Source organism: Tachysurus fulvidraco, chromosome 14 (assembly GCF_022655615.1).
Source record: "Tachysurus fulvidraco isolate hzauxx_2018 chromosome 14, HZAU_PFXX_2.0, whole genome shotgun sequence".
Lineage (NCBI taxonomy): Eukaryota > Metazoa > Chordata > Actinopteri > Siluriformes > Bagridae > Tachysurus > Tachysurus fulvidraco.
In genome coordinates this window covers 3,045,932-3,064,701 of record NC_062531.1, presented here as the reverse complement: position 1 = coordinate 3,064,701, position 18,770 = coordinate 3,045,932, and the positions used below count along the sequence as shown (strand labels likewise).

At 42.7% G+C, this 18,770-nt stretch overlaps 1 protein-coding gene across 10 annotated transcripts in view; it reads left to right on the top strand.

The window, feature by feature from the left end:
* Positions 1–18,770, top strand: part of nfic (nuclear factor I/C) — a 153,783-nt gene that overhangs the window by 95,215 nt on the left and 39,798 nt on the right. For 7 of the 10 annotated variants that reach the window (XR_007137768.1, XR_007137769.1, XM_047800260.1 and 4 more), the window contains exons 3-6: positions 5,886–5,960; positions 9,018–9,092; positions 14,077–14,200; positions 17,257–17,381. Coding sequence is in view for 8 of the 10 variants with exons in the window: in XM_047800260.1 (XP_047656216.1) it covers positions 5,886–5,960; positions 9,018–9,092; positions 14,077–14,200; positions 17,257–17,381 (399 nt within the window). In the remaining 2 variants the exon portion in view is untranslated. The remainder of the gene's footprint in view (positions 1–5,885; positions 5,961–9,017; positions 9,093–14,076; positions 14,201–17,256; positions 17,382–18,770) is intronic. The other 3 variants (XM_047800259.1, XM_047800256.1, XM_047800261.1) reach the window with 2 other exon arrangements.

The following is an 18,770-nucleotide window of genomic DNA, read 5'->3' as shown; positions in this document are numbered from 1 at the left end:
CAATCTCTCTCTCACTTGGCACTACGCGGCCGTCTCGGTCGTTCTCTGCATGTTCTCACTTAGATGGCACAGCGAGAAGGACCTAAAATGGCTGCCAAAAGCAAGCAAACTCCTCTGCACATGAAATGTCTGCCAAAAAAAAAAAAAACCAAGCTAAAGAGCTTGAGTTGATAAACGATTCCTGACTAAGGAGAAAAAAATCTTGAAAAGAATCATCAACAATGTGGACGATATCCTCAGAAGACACACGTGGAGCTGTGAGAGCTCGGAGAAATCTCTTATCCCAAGCTCGAAGTTTCATCTTATTTCTGAATCCTGTTTTAAACCGAGTGCACGAACATGTGAAATGATGAAGTGTTCATGTGGAGAGACTCGGAGAGACACTCTGAGACTCAGAGAGACACACAGTGAGACACTCAGAGAGAGACACAGTGGGAGAGACTCATAGAACCTGAGAGAATCTGAGAGACAGACAGAGAGACTCAGAGAGAGGGACACAGAGAGAGGGACACAGAGAGACACTCATGGACTCAGATAGATACAGAGAGACTCAGAAAGGCATGCAGAGAGAGTCAGAGAGAGAGAGAGAGAGAAACACTTATAGACACACAGAGAGACACTCATAGACTCAGAGAGACACAGAGAGACACTCAGATCAGAGAGACTACGAGAGCCACACAGAGAGACTCTGATAGACACTTAGAGAGACAGAGAGAGTCTCAGAGAGAGACACACAGAGAGACTCAGAGAGACACACAGAGAGACCAAGAGAGACTCGGAGAGAGACACACAGAGAGACTCAGTGAGACACACTCAGACTCAGAGACACTCAGACTCAGAGACACACAGAGAGCCACACAGAGAGACTCCGATAGACACTTAGAGAGACCAAGAGAGACTCGGAGAGAGACACACAGAGAGACTCAGTGAGACACACAGAGAGACAGAGAGCAACACAGAGAGACTCCGATAGACACACAGAGAGACTCAGAGAGACACACAGAGAGACACTCAGACTCAGAGAGACACCAAGAGAGACTCGGAGAGAGACACACAGAGAGACTCAGTGAGACACACAGAGAGACAGAGAGCAACACAGAGAGACTTCGATAGACACACAGAGAGACTCAGAGAGACACACGGAGAGACACTCAGGCTCAGAGCCACACAGAGAGACTCCGATAGACACTTAGAGAGACTCAGAGAGACACACAGAGAGACACTCAGGCTCAGAGCCACACAGAGAGCCACACAGAGAGACTCCGATAGACACTTAGAGAGACTCAGAGAGACACACAGAGAGACACTCATAGACTCAGAGAGACACAAAGAGAGAAACTCAGCCAGAGCACTAAACTAGGAGCAGCTTCCCAGTCCACTCAGACTTTTTCGGACATTTGTTGTGTGACAACATTACTAAGGGACTGCAGTCAAACTTTTCCTCCCTGTGAAAGAAACCCTAGTAATGTAGGAACGGCTTTACGAAATGGCGGCCATGTGCTGCGAGAGAAAATGGACGGCGGCGAGCTGCTCAAGAATATTTCATGACATCATACTTTCCATTCTGGCTTTTCTATTTTTCTGTTCGAGTGTCATGGCGCCAAAAAACGAATAAAAAAAAGCCACAAGGTTTTCAGTTCCGAGAAACTTCCTCACGCATTTCATGTTTTTTGTGGAGTTTGTAGTGCGCATGTGTGTGTGTGTGTGTGTGTGTGTGTGTGTGTGTGTGTGTGTGTGTGTGTGTGTGTGTGTGTGTGTGTGTGTGCATGTGTCTGAGTGTGTGTTTTCTCGGCCTTCTGACTGTTATGAGCGTGGATGAGTGTGTGCCCTTCGTGCGCCCTCGTTTTATTATTATTTCTCTCTTTCTGTGAGCCATGCCAGGGGTTTAGCATGAGGGCGTCTTGCCTACAAACTGCTGCAGCTCTTGGCAGAAGTGTTTTAAGATTTTGAAGATAGCTGACAAGAGAAACACACACACACACACACACACACACACACACACACACACACACACACACATACACGCGTACACACACAGTTGGAGTAAGGCTCTTGGCGTTGGCGGTGGTGCTCATCTCCGCCACAAACGCAGCTATGGTGGAGGTTTTGGTGTGTGTGTGTGTGTGTGTGTGTGTTTGTGTGTGTGTGTGTTTCAACATCTCAAATGAACAGCAATATGCCAAAATCAAACCAGTCGTTCACAGCGGTGTTCGTTATCTATCTATCTATCTATCTATCTATCTATCTATCTATCTATCTATCTATCTATCTATCTATCTATCTATCTATCTATTTGTCTATTTATTTATTTATCTACCTATTTATTTATTTGTTTGTTTATTTATTTATTTATGTATTTGCCTACCTACTTACCTACCTATTTATTTGTTTGTTTGTTTGTTTGTTTGTTTGTTTATTTCACAAATTTGTAAAACCCAGCGTTCTGAGTGATTTATAGGACCGGATCACGGGTCGGTGTTGTGACAACGTTTTGTTCCCTGTAAACCACAGTAATCCGATGTCATAGATTTCCCGATGATATTTTCTCGAAGACAATTTTTATCATTTTTTTTTCGCTGTTGAAAGTCCACAACACAAGTGAAGCCCTCGCCTCTCGTCTCTTACGTCATCACAGCTATAAATATTATAATATTATGATATTACTATAAACATTATATTATATTATGAAATATATTTAATGAGTGGCTTGTTTTTAAGTTAATAAGGAGGGAAAAGTCAACACGTATTAGTTGTTACTATGGAAACAATAAAGTATTGGAACAAGCTGGAATTTATGGACAGGACTGCAGCTATAGAAAACGGCCAATCAGATTCGAGAATTTACAAGTTGTTGTTTCGTGCCGGTTGACAGGATCCAGGATCCTGTTCCCGTACGTCATCATTAAAGCGCGGTGACTCGGCTCTAGCGCAATCGGCTCGCAGCTCTTCAGATGTGGTGGGATGCTTAGGATCACACACACGGTTCCTTTATTTCCTCCTCACTTTGTTAATCTTCATTGAGAATGTCAGTAGAACCTTGTCCTGGAGCTCTGCACATTTTTTATTTACGCCTAGCAAATTATGCATGTGGTTACAGCCTGTGAAGTCACGCTGGTGTTTCCTTGTTGCCTAGCGGAGTGTTTGACACATATACATCACACACGCCTTCATCATCCACTCCTGTGGTCTAGCACACGCTTCACTGTCACTGAGCAGATGCCAACGGAGCGGTTCCATTTTGAAATCCTAGATGGAGATAGAGGGGTTATAGATAGATAGATAGATAGATAGATAGATAGATAGATAGATAGATAGATAGATAGATAGATAGATAGATAGATAGATAGATAGATAGATAGATAGATAGATAGAACAAGTGCAGATATTTGTACATATATAAATATATATATATTTACATTGTATGTAACCAATATTATATACAGTATGTGTACAGATTATATATATTGTTCATACAGATTATATACAGTACAGTGTATGTACAGATTATATACAGTGCATATACAGTTTATATATATAGTGTAAATTCAGATTATATACAGCATATACTGTATACAGATTATTTATAGTGTGCGTACAGATTATACATAGTGTATGTACAGATTATATATAGTGTGCGTACAGATTATTTATAGTGTGCGTACAGATTATATATAGTGTATGTACAGATTATATATAGTGTATGTACAGATTATATATATAGAGAGAGTATGTAGAGATTATATATAGTGTGCGTACAGATTATATACAGTCTATGTAGAGATTATATACAGTGTATTTAGAGATTATATACAGCATATATACAGTTTATATACAGCATATATACAGATTATATACAGTGTATGTACAGATTATATAAAGTGTATGTAGAGATTATATATAGTGTGCATACAGATTATATATACAGTAATGTGCATACAGATTATATACAGTGTATGTAGAGATTATATACAGATTATATACAGTCTATGTACAGATTACATACAGTGTATGTACAGATTATATATGTGTATGTACAGATTATATACAGTGTATGTACAGATTATATATAGTGTATGTACAGATTACATACAGTGTATGTACAGATTATATATAGTGTATGTACAGATTATATATAGTGTATGTACAGATTATAAACAGTATATTGTATGTACAGATTATATACAGTATAGTGTATGTACAGATTATATACAGTGTATGTACAGATTATATACGTCATCATTAAAGCGCGGTGACTCGGCTCTAGCGCAATCGGCTCGCAGCTCTTCAGATGTGGTGGGATGCTTAGGATCACACACACGGTTCCTTTATTTCCTCCTCACTTTGTTAATCTTCATTGAGAATGTCAGTAGAACCTTGTCCTGGAGCTCTGCACATTTTTTATTTACGCCTAGCAAATTATGCATGTACAGATTATATACAGTATAGTGTATGTACAGATTATATACAGTGTATGTACAGATTATATACAGCGTATGTACAGATTATATACAGCGTATGTACAGATTATGTACAGTGTATGTACAGATTACATCCGTCATACCGTCCTGTCACCTGCTCCAGAAAATCACAACCAGAACAATTAAAACCATATTACAGATCATAACAGGAAGAATCGATCTGTTCTTTCTTTTCCTTCTCCGTTCAAACTGGACGTTATTTGGCTCCACGCTGATGACTGAGACATAATGGAAACACTTACAAACCATTATACAGTGAAATACAATTAGGGCAATAATTCACATTCCCTGTAGTACAACCAAAGCCATAGATTCTATCAGTACCGTTAAGCATGTGTGTGTGTGTGTGTGTGTGTGTGTGTGTGTGTGTGTGTGTGTGTGTGTGTGTGTGTGTGTGTGTGTGTGTGTGACATGGTGGTCAGCCTCAGACCTGCAGGTCAGTGAGAGCGTGTGAGCGGTAATGATGCGTTACGTTCTCTGGGTGCTAAACTCAAACATGTGCAGAAGGCCAGAGTCGTCTCAGCTTTGATCTGCCAGGGGACGACGGCCTATCAGATCCGCCGAACTTCTATTTATTTATCTGACTTCAGGGCTTTTTTTTTTTTTTTTTTACTGCCTTCTCTCTGAACGTCTGCCAGAGACCTTGTGGTAAACTTTCCATCCCCCATTTCTGCATTCAGTAAACTCCTCTCGGCTCTAGAGCAGCTCGGCTTGTTTATCTACCAGTTTTTATCTCCGTGTGCCGCAAAAAAAATCTGAGTTCATGCAAATAAAACAGGGTTTTATGGTCGGATTAGGCTGACTTTGTCCTTTTCATGCTGCGACGATGCTGGCAACGTGATCTGTTCGCTTAGCAGAGAGAGAAGGAGAGAGGTAGGGAGAGAGAGAGAGAGAGAGAGAGAGAGAGAGAGAGAGAGAGAGAGAGAGAGAGAGAGAGAGAACTTGGCTTGTGGTCAAAGTTTGCCAAACGAGTCAAAGAGAAAAAAAAGGGTTTGGTGTGTGGTTTGCTGGCATGTTTCTCATTTCTTGGGTTTATGAAGCATATGAGTAAGCCGTGCCTCTGTAGAGTCGAGTGTACGGCTGTGTGTCTGTAGCACTGTAGCACTGTAGCACTGATTTATTTTCCCCTTTACTGTATGAGTGAGTTCAGATCCTGCAAAAGATCACAATCCTCTCAGCTGTCAATCATATCCGGGAGACGAAAACTGTGTGTCTGCTGTTTGATCTGTGTGTGTGTGTGTGTGTGTGTGTGTGTGTGTGTGTGTGTGTGTGTGTGTGTGTGTGTGTGTGTGTGTGTGTGTGTGTGTACGAACAGTACATATATATGTGTGTGCACGTGTGAACTCATCTCTGTCTCTCTCTCTCTCTATCTCTCTCCCTCCCTTTCTCTCTCTCTCTCTCTCTCAGAAGCAGCGGAGCAGGGCAGTAGTCCTCGCACAGGTATCGGCTCAGACCAAGAAGATAGTCGAGCCGCCACAATGGGTAAGACCACATACACACACACACACACACACACACACACACACACACACACACACACACTTTTGGTTTTTTTGTTATTTCGTGTCTGTATTTGATTTGAGATAAAAACTGACCTGAGCTTCAGATGTACCAAAAAAAAGTGACTGATTAAGCACCATGTGTGTGTGTAGTGTGTGTGTAGTGTGTGTGTAGTGTGTGTGTGTGTGTGTAGTGAACTTGCCCGTAGCATGAACTTGCCCATTCTCACACACTTATTAATTTATAAATCTGCGAACGTCACTTAATCGATTAAATCTAATAACATCTGTTAAATATTCGTTCGTATCAACGCTTATGGCCCCTTTAACGCTTATGGCTCCTTTAACGCTTATGGCCCCTTTAATGCTTATGGCCCCGACGTTGTGAGTGTCTTTAATCCGTGCTTCTTCTATATTAAGTAACCTAATACATTTAATCCAACAATAAAGACTTAAGTTGAAGAATCAGACACTTTTATTTATATCAGAAAACATTTCATTAAGAATATTAAGTTGTATCTGTACTTTTGATATTATATCTGCATTAAATTAACTTTTTTTGAGCTGAGAGCTTGTGCATGGGTGTGTGGATGTGTGAGAACTGCAAAATCTGTGCAGTCTGCTTGTTCATGCATGTCTTCCTCTGTGTGTGTGTGTGTGTGTGTGTGTGTGTGTGTGTGTGTGTGTGTGTGTGCATGCAGAGCACTGATGTGTATGTGGTCAAGTGAGAGTGTTTGTAGGTGTGAAGCAGAAGGCGTACAGTGCAGCGCAGGTCTCTGAGCTCGTTCCCACACTGTACAAACATCCTGTTTACACAGCGCAACCTACATAGAGCTCAGCTTAACCTAGCAAACCCACACCCTCTGACACACACCTCACTACACACACACACACACACACACACACACTTCCCGAACCACACGAAACATGCTTGCTCACTGAAATCAACCAGAAAAAAAAACCCTCTAGTTGAAACAAAGCTTTCATGAAAGTTCGTCGATTGAAAGCAGGATTTATTTATGTGCACGAGGGTGGGGGTGGGGGTGGGGGGGTGAGGATAAGGAAGGAAAGAAAGAGAATCCCGACGCTCAGGGCGCACACAGAGCAGGCCGCACGAGTACCACCCGAGGCCAGATACGGCTCGATCATAAGATGAACCGCTGACTTTTCTTAATTTATTTACTCTTTGTGTAATTTAATCACAATTCTGGATTCTCTGGTTTCTGCCTTTTCTCCTCTCGTGTGCCGAGAGCGTGTCGAGTGGCTTTCCTTCAGCTTTCACACAAAATTGCGCCATCTGGGGGGGCAAAAGATCCTCTCCAAGATCGTTTATATATCCTTATATATATACATACACGTGGCCTTTACACACACACACACACACACACACACACACACATACACACACACACACACACACACACACACACACACACATACACACCCTCACTAAACACATGCATACAGATGTCTTTTTTTTTTTTTTTTTTTTTTATTGTATGCCTTCAATTTTCTGTTAAAAGGTGCTGCAAAATTATTGGCACCCCGAATAACCTGTAATAAATTAGGACTATGGCAGAAATTTAATTCCTCATAACATGATGAGTGAACGAATTAACACTTTATTAACGAATTATTATTATTATTATTATTATTATTATTATTATTATTATTATTATTATTATTATTATTACATATTATATCATTTATGCTTGATCTTCTGTGGTTAAAATCAATTTTTCCCTGAAGAATTGATTTTAACCACAGAAGATCAAGCATAAATGATATAATATGTAATAATAATAATAATAATAATAATAATCCACGATAGTGCAGCGTCATGTCTTCTCTTCTATATCAGCACACATGAAGTCCCCTTGTGCCAGTGATATTGTTTATTTGTTAAAGAATGACATCATGCTTTTTAACCCTTCGTATTGTAGGTACATTTAATGTTGTGGAGCATCCAGAAACATGTCACTTCCTGTTCTGGCTTCTATCATAGCAGTTTAAGACAATCGCATTTCCTTCAGCAAGGTCACGATACCTCAGTTTTGTCACGTATACGTTACAGCACAGTTTCTTTGAGTATCCTAATTTTAGAGGTTGGGGTCAGATATGATACAGCACCCCTGGAGCAGTAGAGGGTTAAGGGCCTTGCTCAAGGGCCCAAGAGTGGCAGCTTAGCGGTGCTGGGGCTTGAACCCTGATCCTCTGATCATGAACCCAGAGCCGTAATCGCACGAGCCACCAGTGTTTTGCTTTTTTTTTTTTTACCAGTAACAGAGTCAGGACTCTGCTATCCTAATGTGGGATCATAGGTTGTGGTCAGATGAGGGGTTTTTTTTTACCCTCCAGAAAAGAAACAGCACAAACTCACAGACCTACAATGAAACCAGACTCCGAATACGTACAGTAGCGACCCTCACTAGGCTTTACATCATCTCTAAACAGGAAGTCGTCTTACTGTACGTGTAGAACAGGTTAGCTCTCGGGGTCGTCTACGGGTACGGAAGTCCGACGGGGGCAAAAAACGGTGAGAATCGGAGAATGCAAAAGAAGGAAGAATAAGTAGAAGTAGAAGATGCGGAGCAGAAAGAGCGTCTCACACCTCGGTGAACTTTACACATGCTCAGTTTTTCCCGTAATATTATTCTGGTGTCAATTATTTTTGAAACCGATTCTTTTAAAACCAAGGGTGCCAATAATTTTGCAAGCAGTCTTTAAAAAAAAAAAAAAAAAAAAAAAAACTCATAACAAACTCATTCTTTTCTGTTCATGTTCACCAAGGGTGCCAATAATTTTGGAGCTGGCTGTATACTTTCACATTCACATTTTTTTTTTGTATCCCAGCAGCACAGCACTGACTTCACCTTGGCTCAGACTCTTAGATGTTTGTTTTCTGATGGTTTAGTCGTTAAAGAAAAGTCTAACAATCGTCCTATTGTGTCTTTGTGTGTGATGCGAATGTTCTAATCACTCATCGGGTTTTAAGAGACACTAGCGCATTGTTCTTTGTTTCCATTTTCCTCTTTCGCAGATGGGCCCGAGTTTCAGGAGAGCTTTGTCACGTCGGGAGTTTTCAACGTGACCGAACTGGTACAAGTGTCCAGAAGTAAGGAGCTTTAAACGTTATTCTCTCTTAATCTCCAAACAGAGCAACATGACAACCTGAGCACTGAGCTGACTGAACACCATGCTGGATGAACGTGGCGAGGGGAAAGAAATAAAGGGCTTTTCACACCGCGTTTACGTTTAGGTTTACGTTTACGTTTACGCCGTTCGGCAGAAACGTCTTTATCCAGAGCGACGTACAAAAGTGCTTTGAAGTCTCTATTGATGAATACATTAACACTGGGTCACTAGGTGACAGATTTAGGACACCATTAAGCTAAAACTCTGTTCAGGGCTTTTTTTTTTTTAATATGCACATAAAACAAATGGAGAATAAGAGCTAGTTATCTAGGAGAAGTTCACTCCACCACCTCAGTGCCAGAACAGAGAAAAGTCTCAATGTATGTCTACATCTTACCCTGAGAGATGGTGGGACCGTGGTGGTGGGAGTGAGGTGGTGGGAGCGAGGTGGTGGGAGTGAGGTGGTGGGAGCGAGGTGCAGGGTGAGGAGCGATTTGAAGTGGAGGTCTTCTCGGGTGTCTTTGAAGTGGAGGTCTTCTCCTCCCGACCCGAAGTGCCCCAAATCATTTTTTACCCGAACCCAACGTGCGTGTAAATATATATATTTTAAGACAGACCCGACTCGAGACAAACCTGAAAAAATTAGACCCGACCCGACCCGACGGCAATTTTTTTTAACCGGACTGGACCTTTATTTGAAACCGCGTGGATTCAAAATTGATTGACAGGTCTGTTTTAATGAAAATGATCTTACCGCCAGTCACACGATGTCACAAGTGGTCTTGGCAAACAGAGGAGAGGTTGGAAAAGGACTCGAGTCGATGCACACACACGAGATACAGTAGTTCGGTAAAAACACATTCATTTTAAATTACCAGAGACACGATGCCGCTATTATTATACCCAACCCGTGTCCGAGGTACACGTGAAACTTTTAGACCCGAACCCGCTCGGGTCTCGGGTCGGACCTCGGGTTTTCGGATCTAAGTGGACCCGTGAAGACCTCTAATTTAAGGTAAAAAGGGAGCTGGTCCATTTTTGGCTTTGTACTCAAACATCAGTGTTGAGGTTAAATTGAGGTTATGAAACTCTGCTTTGATTCAGGATCAGTGGATTTTACAGTGGATTTTGTTGCTTAGCAACAGAGACACTATCAGAAACTGAACAGCGTGAAAACCTCATATCAGGTGAAAGTGAGTGAGTGAGTGAGTGAGTGAGTGTTAGTGAGTGAGTGAGTGAGTGAGAGTGAGTGAGTGAGAGTGAGTGAGTGAGTGAGTGAGTGTGTGTGTGAGTGAGTGAGTGAGTGAGTGTTAGTGAGTGAGTGAATGAGTGCATGAGTGAATGAGTGCGTGAGTGAGTGAGTGAGTGAGTGTGTGTGAGTGAGTGAGTGAGTGAGTGAGTGAGTGAGTGAGTGAGTGAGTGAGTGAGTGTTAGTGAGTGAGTGTGTGTGTGTGAGTGAGTGAGTGAGTGTTAGTGAGTGAGTGAATGAGTGCATGAGTGAGTGAGTAAATGAGTGAGTGAGTGAGTGAGTGTTAGTGAATGAGTGCGAGTGTGTAAGTGAGTGAGAGCGTGATTGATTGAGTGAGTGTGTAAGTGAGTGAGTGATTGAGTGAGAGCGTGAGTGAGTGAGTGAATGTGTGAGTGAGTGAGTGAATGGGTGACTGAGTGAGTGAGTAAATGAGTGAGTGAGTGCATGAGTTAGTGAATGAGTAAATGAGTAAGTGAATGAGTGAGTGAGTGACTGAGTGAGTGAGTAAATGAGTGAGTGAGTGCATGAGTTAGTGAATGAGTAAATGAGTAAGTGAATGAGTGAGTGAGTGAGTGAGTGAGTAGATGATTGAGTGAGTAAATGAGTAAGTGAATGAGTGCATGAGTGAGTGAGTAGATGATTGAGTGAGTGAGTGAGTGAGTGAGTGAGTGAATGAATGCGTGAGTGAGTGAGTGAGTGAGTGAGTGAGTGAGTGAGTGACTGAGTGAGTGAGTGCATGAGTAAATACGTGAGTGAGTGAGTGAGTGAGTGAGTGAGTAAATGAGTGAGTGAGTGAGTAAATGAGTGAGTGAGTGAGTAAATGAGTGAGTGAGTAAATGAGTGCAGGAGTAAATGAGTGCATGAGTAAAAGTGTGAGTGATTGTGAGTGAGTGAGTGAGTGAGTGAGTGAGTGAGTGAGTGAGTGAGTGAGTGAGTGAGTGAGTGAGTAAATGAGTGCAGGAGTGAATGAGTGCATGAGTAAAAGTGTGAGTGATTGTGAGTGAGTGAGTGAGTGAGTGAGTGAGTGAGTGAGTAAATGAGTGAGTAAATGAGTGAGTGAGTGAGTGAGTAAATGAGTGAGTGAGTGAGTGAGTGAGTGAGTGAGTGAGTGAGTGAGAGCGTGAGTGAGTGAGTGAGTGAGTGAATAATTTGGGTCATTAGTGTTGAAACATGTACTGCCCCTGACATGTGTGTAACAGAGGTATTGTTTTGTTGACACAGTAAAACATTCATTACGCAGCTGTCAGCTTAGTAAATAATGCAGTCTGATGTGATGGTGTATCGCTCTGTGTCGTGTATCACACACCTGTCATCTGCTCCAATTTCCTGCACATCAAGACTCTCTGTCGGAAAAAAAAGGAAAGTGGATTCGGAAAAAAAATAATTAAAAGACACCTAATTAAAGGCAGCAAGTCGAGTGACGCGGATCCCTACGCACACACATCACGTCTCTAACCTGCGGCGTGTTGATGAATCACGAGTCAAACTGACTGAAAACAAGGCCAGGATTTGACTCTGTAGTGTGAGTGAATGTGACGTTTGTGCTGACTCGCAGAAGCGTCAGTAATTATCCTCGCTACTGACTCTCATTATGTTCTCCTGGGAAGATTTAATCTGCATTACGAGTTTGTTTGTGTTCTACACTATGTGAACGTCCCAGTAATGAAATAATGGAAAGCAGCACAGGGGACATTTACAGGAGAACGCTTGGTTTCTAAACGGTCACTGTTCAAGTGATGGACAGAAAACCGTGGGATGCTTTATGCTATCGGTTATGTACAGTATAAAGTCATGTATGTTATATAACCTCACGTTCAAATGTAGATTATAGAAACTTTTATGTTTAGGAATTACAACTTGCAAACTTGAGCAGAAAAAAAATTCGGATCGCTTTCATCTTTTCGTCGGTTTGGAAGCTGCTCGATTCTATTTTTATCTCGGGCTACGGTGTGGAGTAAATCATGTAGCTATAGGAAGTGTAATTTATCCCGCATGGTGTTTAGATCTTAAGGGAAATAAAAGCTAAGGTGCGCTCCGGATAGCTTCCGGCCCTGCGGAGTTTTCCCTTCAGATCAGATATCATTTGTTCCTGAACAGTCCAATTTTCTCACACTTGTCCAAAAATATGTTGTTGAATTGGTTAAATTGGCTCCTTTAGATTGCTCTTAGGGGGGGGGGGCTTAGTGGGTAGCACTTTCGCCTCACACCTACAGGGTCGGGGTTCGATCCCCGCCTCCATTATCTCCCCGTGCCTCGGGGGTTTCCTCCGGGTACTCCAGTTTCCTCCCCCGGTCCAAAGACATGCATGGTAGGTTGATTGGCATCTCTGGAAAATTGTCCGTAGTGTGTGTGTGTGTGAGTGAATGAGAGTGTGTGTGTGCCCTGTGATGGGTTGGCACTCCGTCCATGGTGTATCCTGCCTCGATGCCCGATGACGCCTGAGATAGGCACAGGCTCCCCGTGACTCGAGAAGTTTGGATAAGCGGTAGAAGATGAGTGAGAGAGATTGCTCTTATTTGTGAATGTGTGTGTGTGTGTTTAGTGTGTAGTGTAATAGCATGAACACAAGACTTTCCAGGGATTCACTGGGTTCCACTGAGACCCCTGACCAGGATAAAGCAGTTAATGAAGATGAATGACATGGTTTAACCCTTTCATCATCCTTCCATTCATTGAGCAATCCATTTTTTGAAACCCCAGAGCACAAAGGCAGGGATCGACCCCCCAACCCTGGGGATGGAGCGCCTTCCTGTGTCAATTAATAGAGTTTAATATATATATATATATATATATATATATATATATATATATATATATATATATATATATATATATATATATATATATATAATATTCACAGTTCCCTCTGTAGACCTGTAGTGTAGAGCAGCACCATGTCCCACCTCAGCCTCGTCCCCTGAGACTCCGTCTAACCTATTAAACAGCCGTGTGTACTACAATACCGGTCTTCAGGGCTGTAAAACTCACCTGTCTGCTCATAATCCACAGTGGAAGGTTAAAATTCATCTGGAACTGCATGTCTTTATGGCACTTATAGTGGCCATTAGTTGTTTTGGTGAACACACACACGCACGTACACACACATATACAGAGATACGGCACTCGAATCGCATGAATTGACTCGAGTCCGACTTTAGACAATTGAGACTTGCTTGACAAATATTAAAAAAGACTCGACTTGACTTTGACTCGACATCCGTGACTTGAGACTTGACTCGGACTTGAGTTAGATGATTCAGAGACGGGCGACTCGACTTGACTCGAGTCCGACTTAAGTCGCAAATTTGAGACTTGAGACTTGCTTGACAATATATTACAAAAAGACTCGACTCGACTCGACTTTGACTTGACATTCCTGACTTGAGACTTCCTTGTGACTTGCACATGTGTGACTTTACTCCCACTTCTGCACAGATATAAGAATGAGTGGGTGATGGAGTGGGTGATGGAGTGAGTGATGGAGTGAGTGATGGAGTGAGTGATGGAGTGAGTGATGGAGTGGGTGATGGAGTGAGTGATGGAGTGGGTGATGGAGTGAGTGATGGAGTGAGTGATGGAGTGAGTGATGGAGTGAGTGATGGAGTGAGTGATGATACATAATGTAATACGTATAATGTAACTTGAAAGCACTGTTTAATAATCAGATTTTAACCTGTGTTGTTTTTTTTATGTTTGTTTATTTAACAATGCGTAGCACCGGTGGTGACAGGAACAGGGCCGAACTTCTCTCTCGGGGAGCTGCAGGGACACCTGGCTTACGATCTGAACCCTACAGGCGTGACCATGAGGAGAACCCTACCCAGCACCTCCTCAAGCGGGTCAGTATACACACACAGCTTAGAAATAAATAGATAGATAAATAAATAAATAAATAAATAAATAAATAAATAATGTTCTTGTCTTTTATGATTGTTTCAAGTCTGTATCTAATATATATATATATATATATATATATAGTATATGGGGGGGCACGGTGGCTTAGTGGTTAGCACGTTTGCCTCACACCTCCAAGGTTGGGGGTTCGATTCCCGCCTCCACCTTGTGTGTGTGTGGAGTTTGCATGTTCTCCCCGTGCCTCGGGGGTTTCCTCCGGGTACTCCGGTTCCCTCCCGCGGTCCAAAGACATGCATGGTAGGTTGATTGGCATCTCTGGAAAATTGTCCGTAGTGTGTGAGTGAATGAGAGTGTGTGTGCGCCCTGTGATGGGTTGGCACTCCGTCCAGGGTGTATCCTGCCTCGATGCCGATGACGCCTGAGATAGGCACAGGCTCCCCGTGACCCGAGAAGTTTGGATAAGCGGTAGAGAATGAATGAATGAATGAATGAATATATAGTATATAGTCTATATCTAGTATATAGTATATATATATATATATAATCTATAGCAAGTTGGTCAGGCTTTGATTTCTGAAGGTATTCCTACTGTAAGTCAAGCATGAAGTCACAGCTCCAGATCAACAACAGTCTGATATTATAATATACTCGACACTGATCAGGTGAAACTACTGAGAGATGACATGAAGAGCATGGATTATCTCCTTACAGTGGAAGCTGTCTGTCAGTGGTGTGGGACAGTTTAGTTCCTCAGGAGCTCTTGGTCACATAATCCCACTCAAAACTGTTGTAGAAAGGACATTATTTACATGGACATTATTTCCTGTCCAGTGTCACCCAAATGAGGATGAGGTTCACATCCGAGTCTGGTTCCTCTCAAGGTTTCTTCATCATATCATCTCCTCAGACTGGTTCATTAGGGATGATGAACATTAGACGTTAGAGATGAATACTATCTTAATTTTAAACTTGTTTATAAAATGTTTATTCTGTTCCTATTCTATAATTCTGTAGAGCTGCTTGGAGACAACGTCCATTGTTAAAAGTGCTATAGAAATAAAGTGAATGGAATTAAATTGTAAGATCTTGAGCTTGATGTGTTGGAAGCAGGAGAAATGGGCAAACCTGAGAGATTGCTGGCAGAACACACAGAGCACCACATTTGTTCAGCTTGAGTAAAATGATTTATTAATGGTGTTGATTTATTGTTGAACTGATTTCCTGTTAGCTTGAGTGTTTAATTCTAAGCTCCGCCCAACACTGGTCATTTTTCCATCCAGCTCCAGCAGTATGGTGTTACATTCGCTGTCAGTGACCTTCTACTGCATGTCATCTGTCACAGCCTGCATTTCTGTAGATATTCCATAGTCTAGCTACCTATAATAGGTGTTAAACTGTGTGTGTGTGTGTGTGTGTGTGTGTGTGTGTGTGTGTGTGTGTGTGTGTGTGTGTGTGTGTGTGTGTGTGTGTATGGGCATGGGTGTGTATTGTGTGTGTGTGTGTGTGTGTGTGTGTGTGTGTGTGTGTGTGTGTGTGTGTGTGTGTGTGTGTATGGGCATGTGTGTGTTTTGTGTGTGTGTGTGTGTGTGTGTGTGTGTGTATGGGCATGTGTGTGTATTGTGTGTGTGTGTGTCTGTTTGTCTGTCTGAATGTCTGTCTGTGTATTTGTGTGAATGTGTGTGTTTGAGTGTGTGTGTGTGTGTGTGTGTGTGTGTATGTATGGGCATGTGTGTGTATTGTGTGTGTGTGTGTGTGTGTGTGTGTGTGTGTGTGTGTGTGTTTATGTGTGTGTATGTATGGGCGTGTGTCTGTGTGTGTGTGTGTGTCTGTCTGTCTTTGTATTTGTGTGTGTGTGTGTGTGTGTGTGTGTGTGTGTGTCTGTCTGTCTGTCTGTCTGTGTATTTGTGTGAATGTGTGTGTGTTTAAGTGTGTGTGTGGGTGGGGGAATGTATGGGCATGTGTGTGTATTGTGTGTGTGTGTGTGTGTGTGTGTGTGTGTGTGTGTGTGTGTGTGTCTGTCTTTGTATTTGTGTGAATGTGTGTGTGTGTGTGTCTGTCTGTCTGTCTGTCTGTCTGTCTGTCTGTCTGTGTATTTGTGTGAATGTGTGTGTGTGTGTGTGTGTATGTATGGGCATGTGTGTGTATTGTGTGTGTGTGTGTGTGTGTGTGTGTGTGTGTGTGTGTGTGTGTGTGTATGTATGGGCGTGTGTGTGTGTGTCTGTGTGTGTGTGTGTCTGTCTTTGTATTTGTGTGTGTGTCTGTCTGTCTGTCTGTCTGTCTGTGTATTTGTGTGAATGTGTGTGTTTGAGTGTGTGTGTGGGTGGGGGAATGTATGGGCATGTGTGTGTATTGTGTGTGTGTGTGTGTCTGTCTTTGTATTTGTGTGAATGTGTGTGTGTGTCTGTCTGTCTGTCTGTCTGTCTGTCTGTCTGTCTGTCTGTCTGTCTGTCTGTGTATTTGTGTGTATGTGAGTGTGTGTGTATGTATGGGCATGTGTGTGTATTGTGTGTGTGTGTGTGTGTGTGTGTGTGTGTCTTTGTATTTGTGTGAATGTGTGTGTGTGTGTGTCTGTCTGTCTGTCTGTCTGTATTTGTGTGAATGTGTGTGTGTGTGAGTGTGTGTGTATGTATGGGCATGTGCGGGTATTTTTGTGTGTGTGTGTGTGTGTGTGTGTGCGTGCGTGCGCGCGCATGTGTGTGTGAGTCATTTTGTAATAGAAGCGGAGTAAGTTTGTCAAAGTGACATTACAAAACGCTTGTGTGTGTGTGTGTGTGTGTGTGTGTGTGTGTGTGTGTGTGTGTGTGTGTGTGTGTGTGTGAGAACTCTGATGACAGCAGCCCTCTGGGCTTTGTGATTTATCTCTTCTCCTTCACTGTCCCTGCTAGTTTTGATGAATGTTCTTTTTTTAATAAACACACTGCCAAGTTCAAACAAACTAAACTTTTCTTGTCACTTCCTGTCCATGCGTGCCGTGTACTCTGCTCCGTCGCCCCGTCCCATCCCGTCCCGTCTAATCGCCCTCTGTGTTTGTCTCATGCAGGAGTAAGAGGCAGAAGTCCAGCTCTGTTGAGGGTGACATCGACACCAGCCCCGGGGGTGAATACTACACCTCACCCAACTCTCCCGCTAGCAGTTCCCGAAACTGGCAGGACGAGATGGAAGGAGGTTAGAGTCATACACCAAAGAGGATTTGATCTAAAACCTTTCACATGAGCTCGATACACGTACACTAGCAGTGCAACACGATATTAATCATGATCATTGTACACTATACTGTATGACCAAAAGTTTGTGCACCCTTCATCACTCACATGCGCGTGTTGAACATCTGACTCCTGTTATAATCAGCGCCACTCTTCTCTTCTGGGAAGCTTTCCGCTAGATGTTCTAGCGTTGCCGTGGGGATTCGTTTGTTCGTTCGTTCGATTGTCTGTTCGTTCATTCGTTCATTTATTCATTCATCCTCAAGAGCATTAGTGAGAAGATGTTGAGATGTTTATGAAGCTCCAGTTCAAGGGGGGCACGGTGGCTTAGTGGTTAGCAGGTTCGCCTCACACCTCCAGGGTCGGGGTTTGATTCCCGCCTCCGTCTTGTGTGTGGAGTTTGCATGTTCTCCCCGTGCCTCGGGGGTTTCCTCCGGGTACTCCGGTTTCCTCCCTGGTCCAAAGACATGCATGGTAGGTTGATTGGCATCTCTGGAAAATTGTCCGTAGTGTGTGAGTGTGTGAGTGAATGAGAGTGTGTGTGCCCTGCGATGGGTTGGCACTCCGTCCAGGGTGTATCCTGCCTCGATGCCCGATGACGCCTGAGATAGGCACAGGCTCCCCGTGACCCGAGGTAGTTCGGACAAGCGGTAGAAAATAAATGAATGAATGAATGTTACTGCAAACCTAAAGGATGGTTTAAGGATGATTTAAGCATTTTAAGGATGGCCTGAGCTTCCTTCAAGTTCAAAGTAGGCTACAGTTTAACACTAATTCACTCAGTACACATTAATACCAAGAAACGACACACACGGTGGTGTGTGACGCATCCCACCTGTTCGCTCTGCAAGCTTTATCCTCGATCGTTCCAACATGAATCCATCTGGAAGGCTTTAAAAATAAGTGAATAAATAAATAATAAAGGAATGGTGTAGATGGTGCAGTGTGTTAACGGTGCAGGTGAACGGTGTGTTTGCTCCACCAGGTGCACAGCAGGGTTTAAAATAGGAGAGAGTTTTGTAACTCAGAGTTTTATTGATGATGTAACAGATGGAAGTGTTCGGTTCTGATAAACGTTCTTCTACAACCGAGAAACCTGTGTGTAAGGAGAGAATTACACAATCATAGACTTGTGTGTGTGTGTGTGTTTTGTATGATAGGTGTGCTATGCATCTGTGTACTTTTACTTTGTAAATAAGGACTAGGAACTAAAAGTAAGAATTAGTACAGTATAATTGTAATGTGATGACCGGGTGCAGGGGGGGTGCGGAGATCTTAATCAGAGAAAAGTACTGTGCGGGTGGGTGGAGGGTGGGTGGGGGGTGGATGATTTGTTTGAAGCAGCGGATTC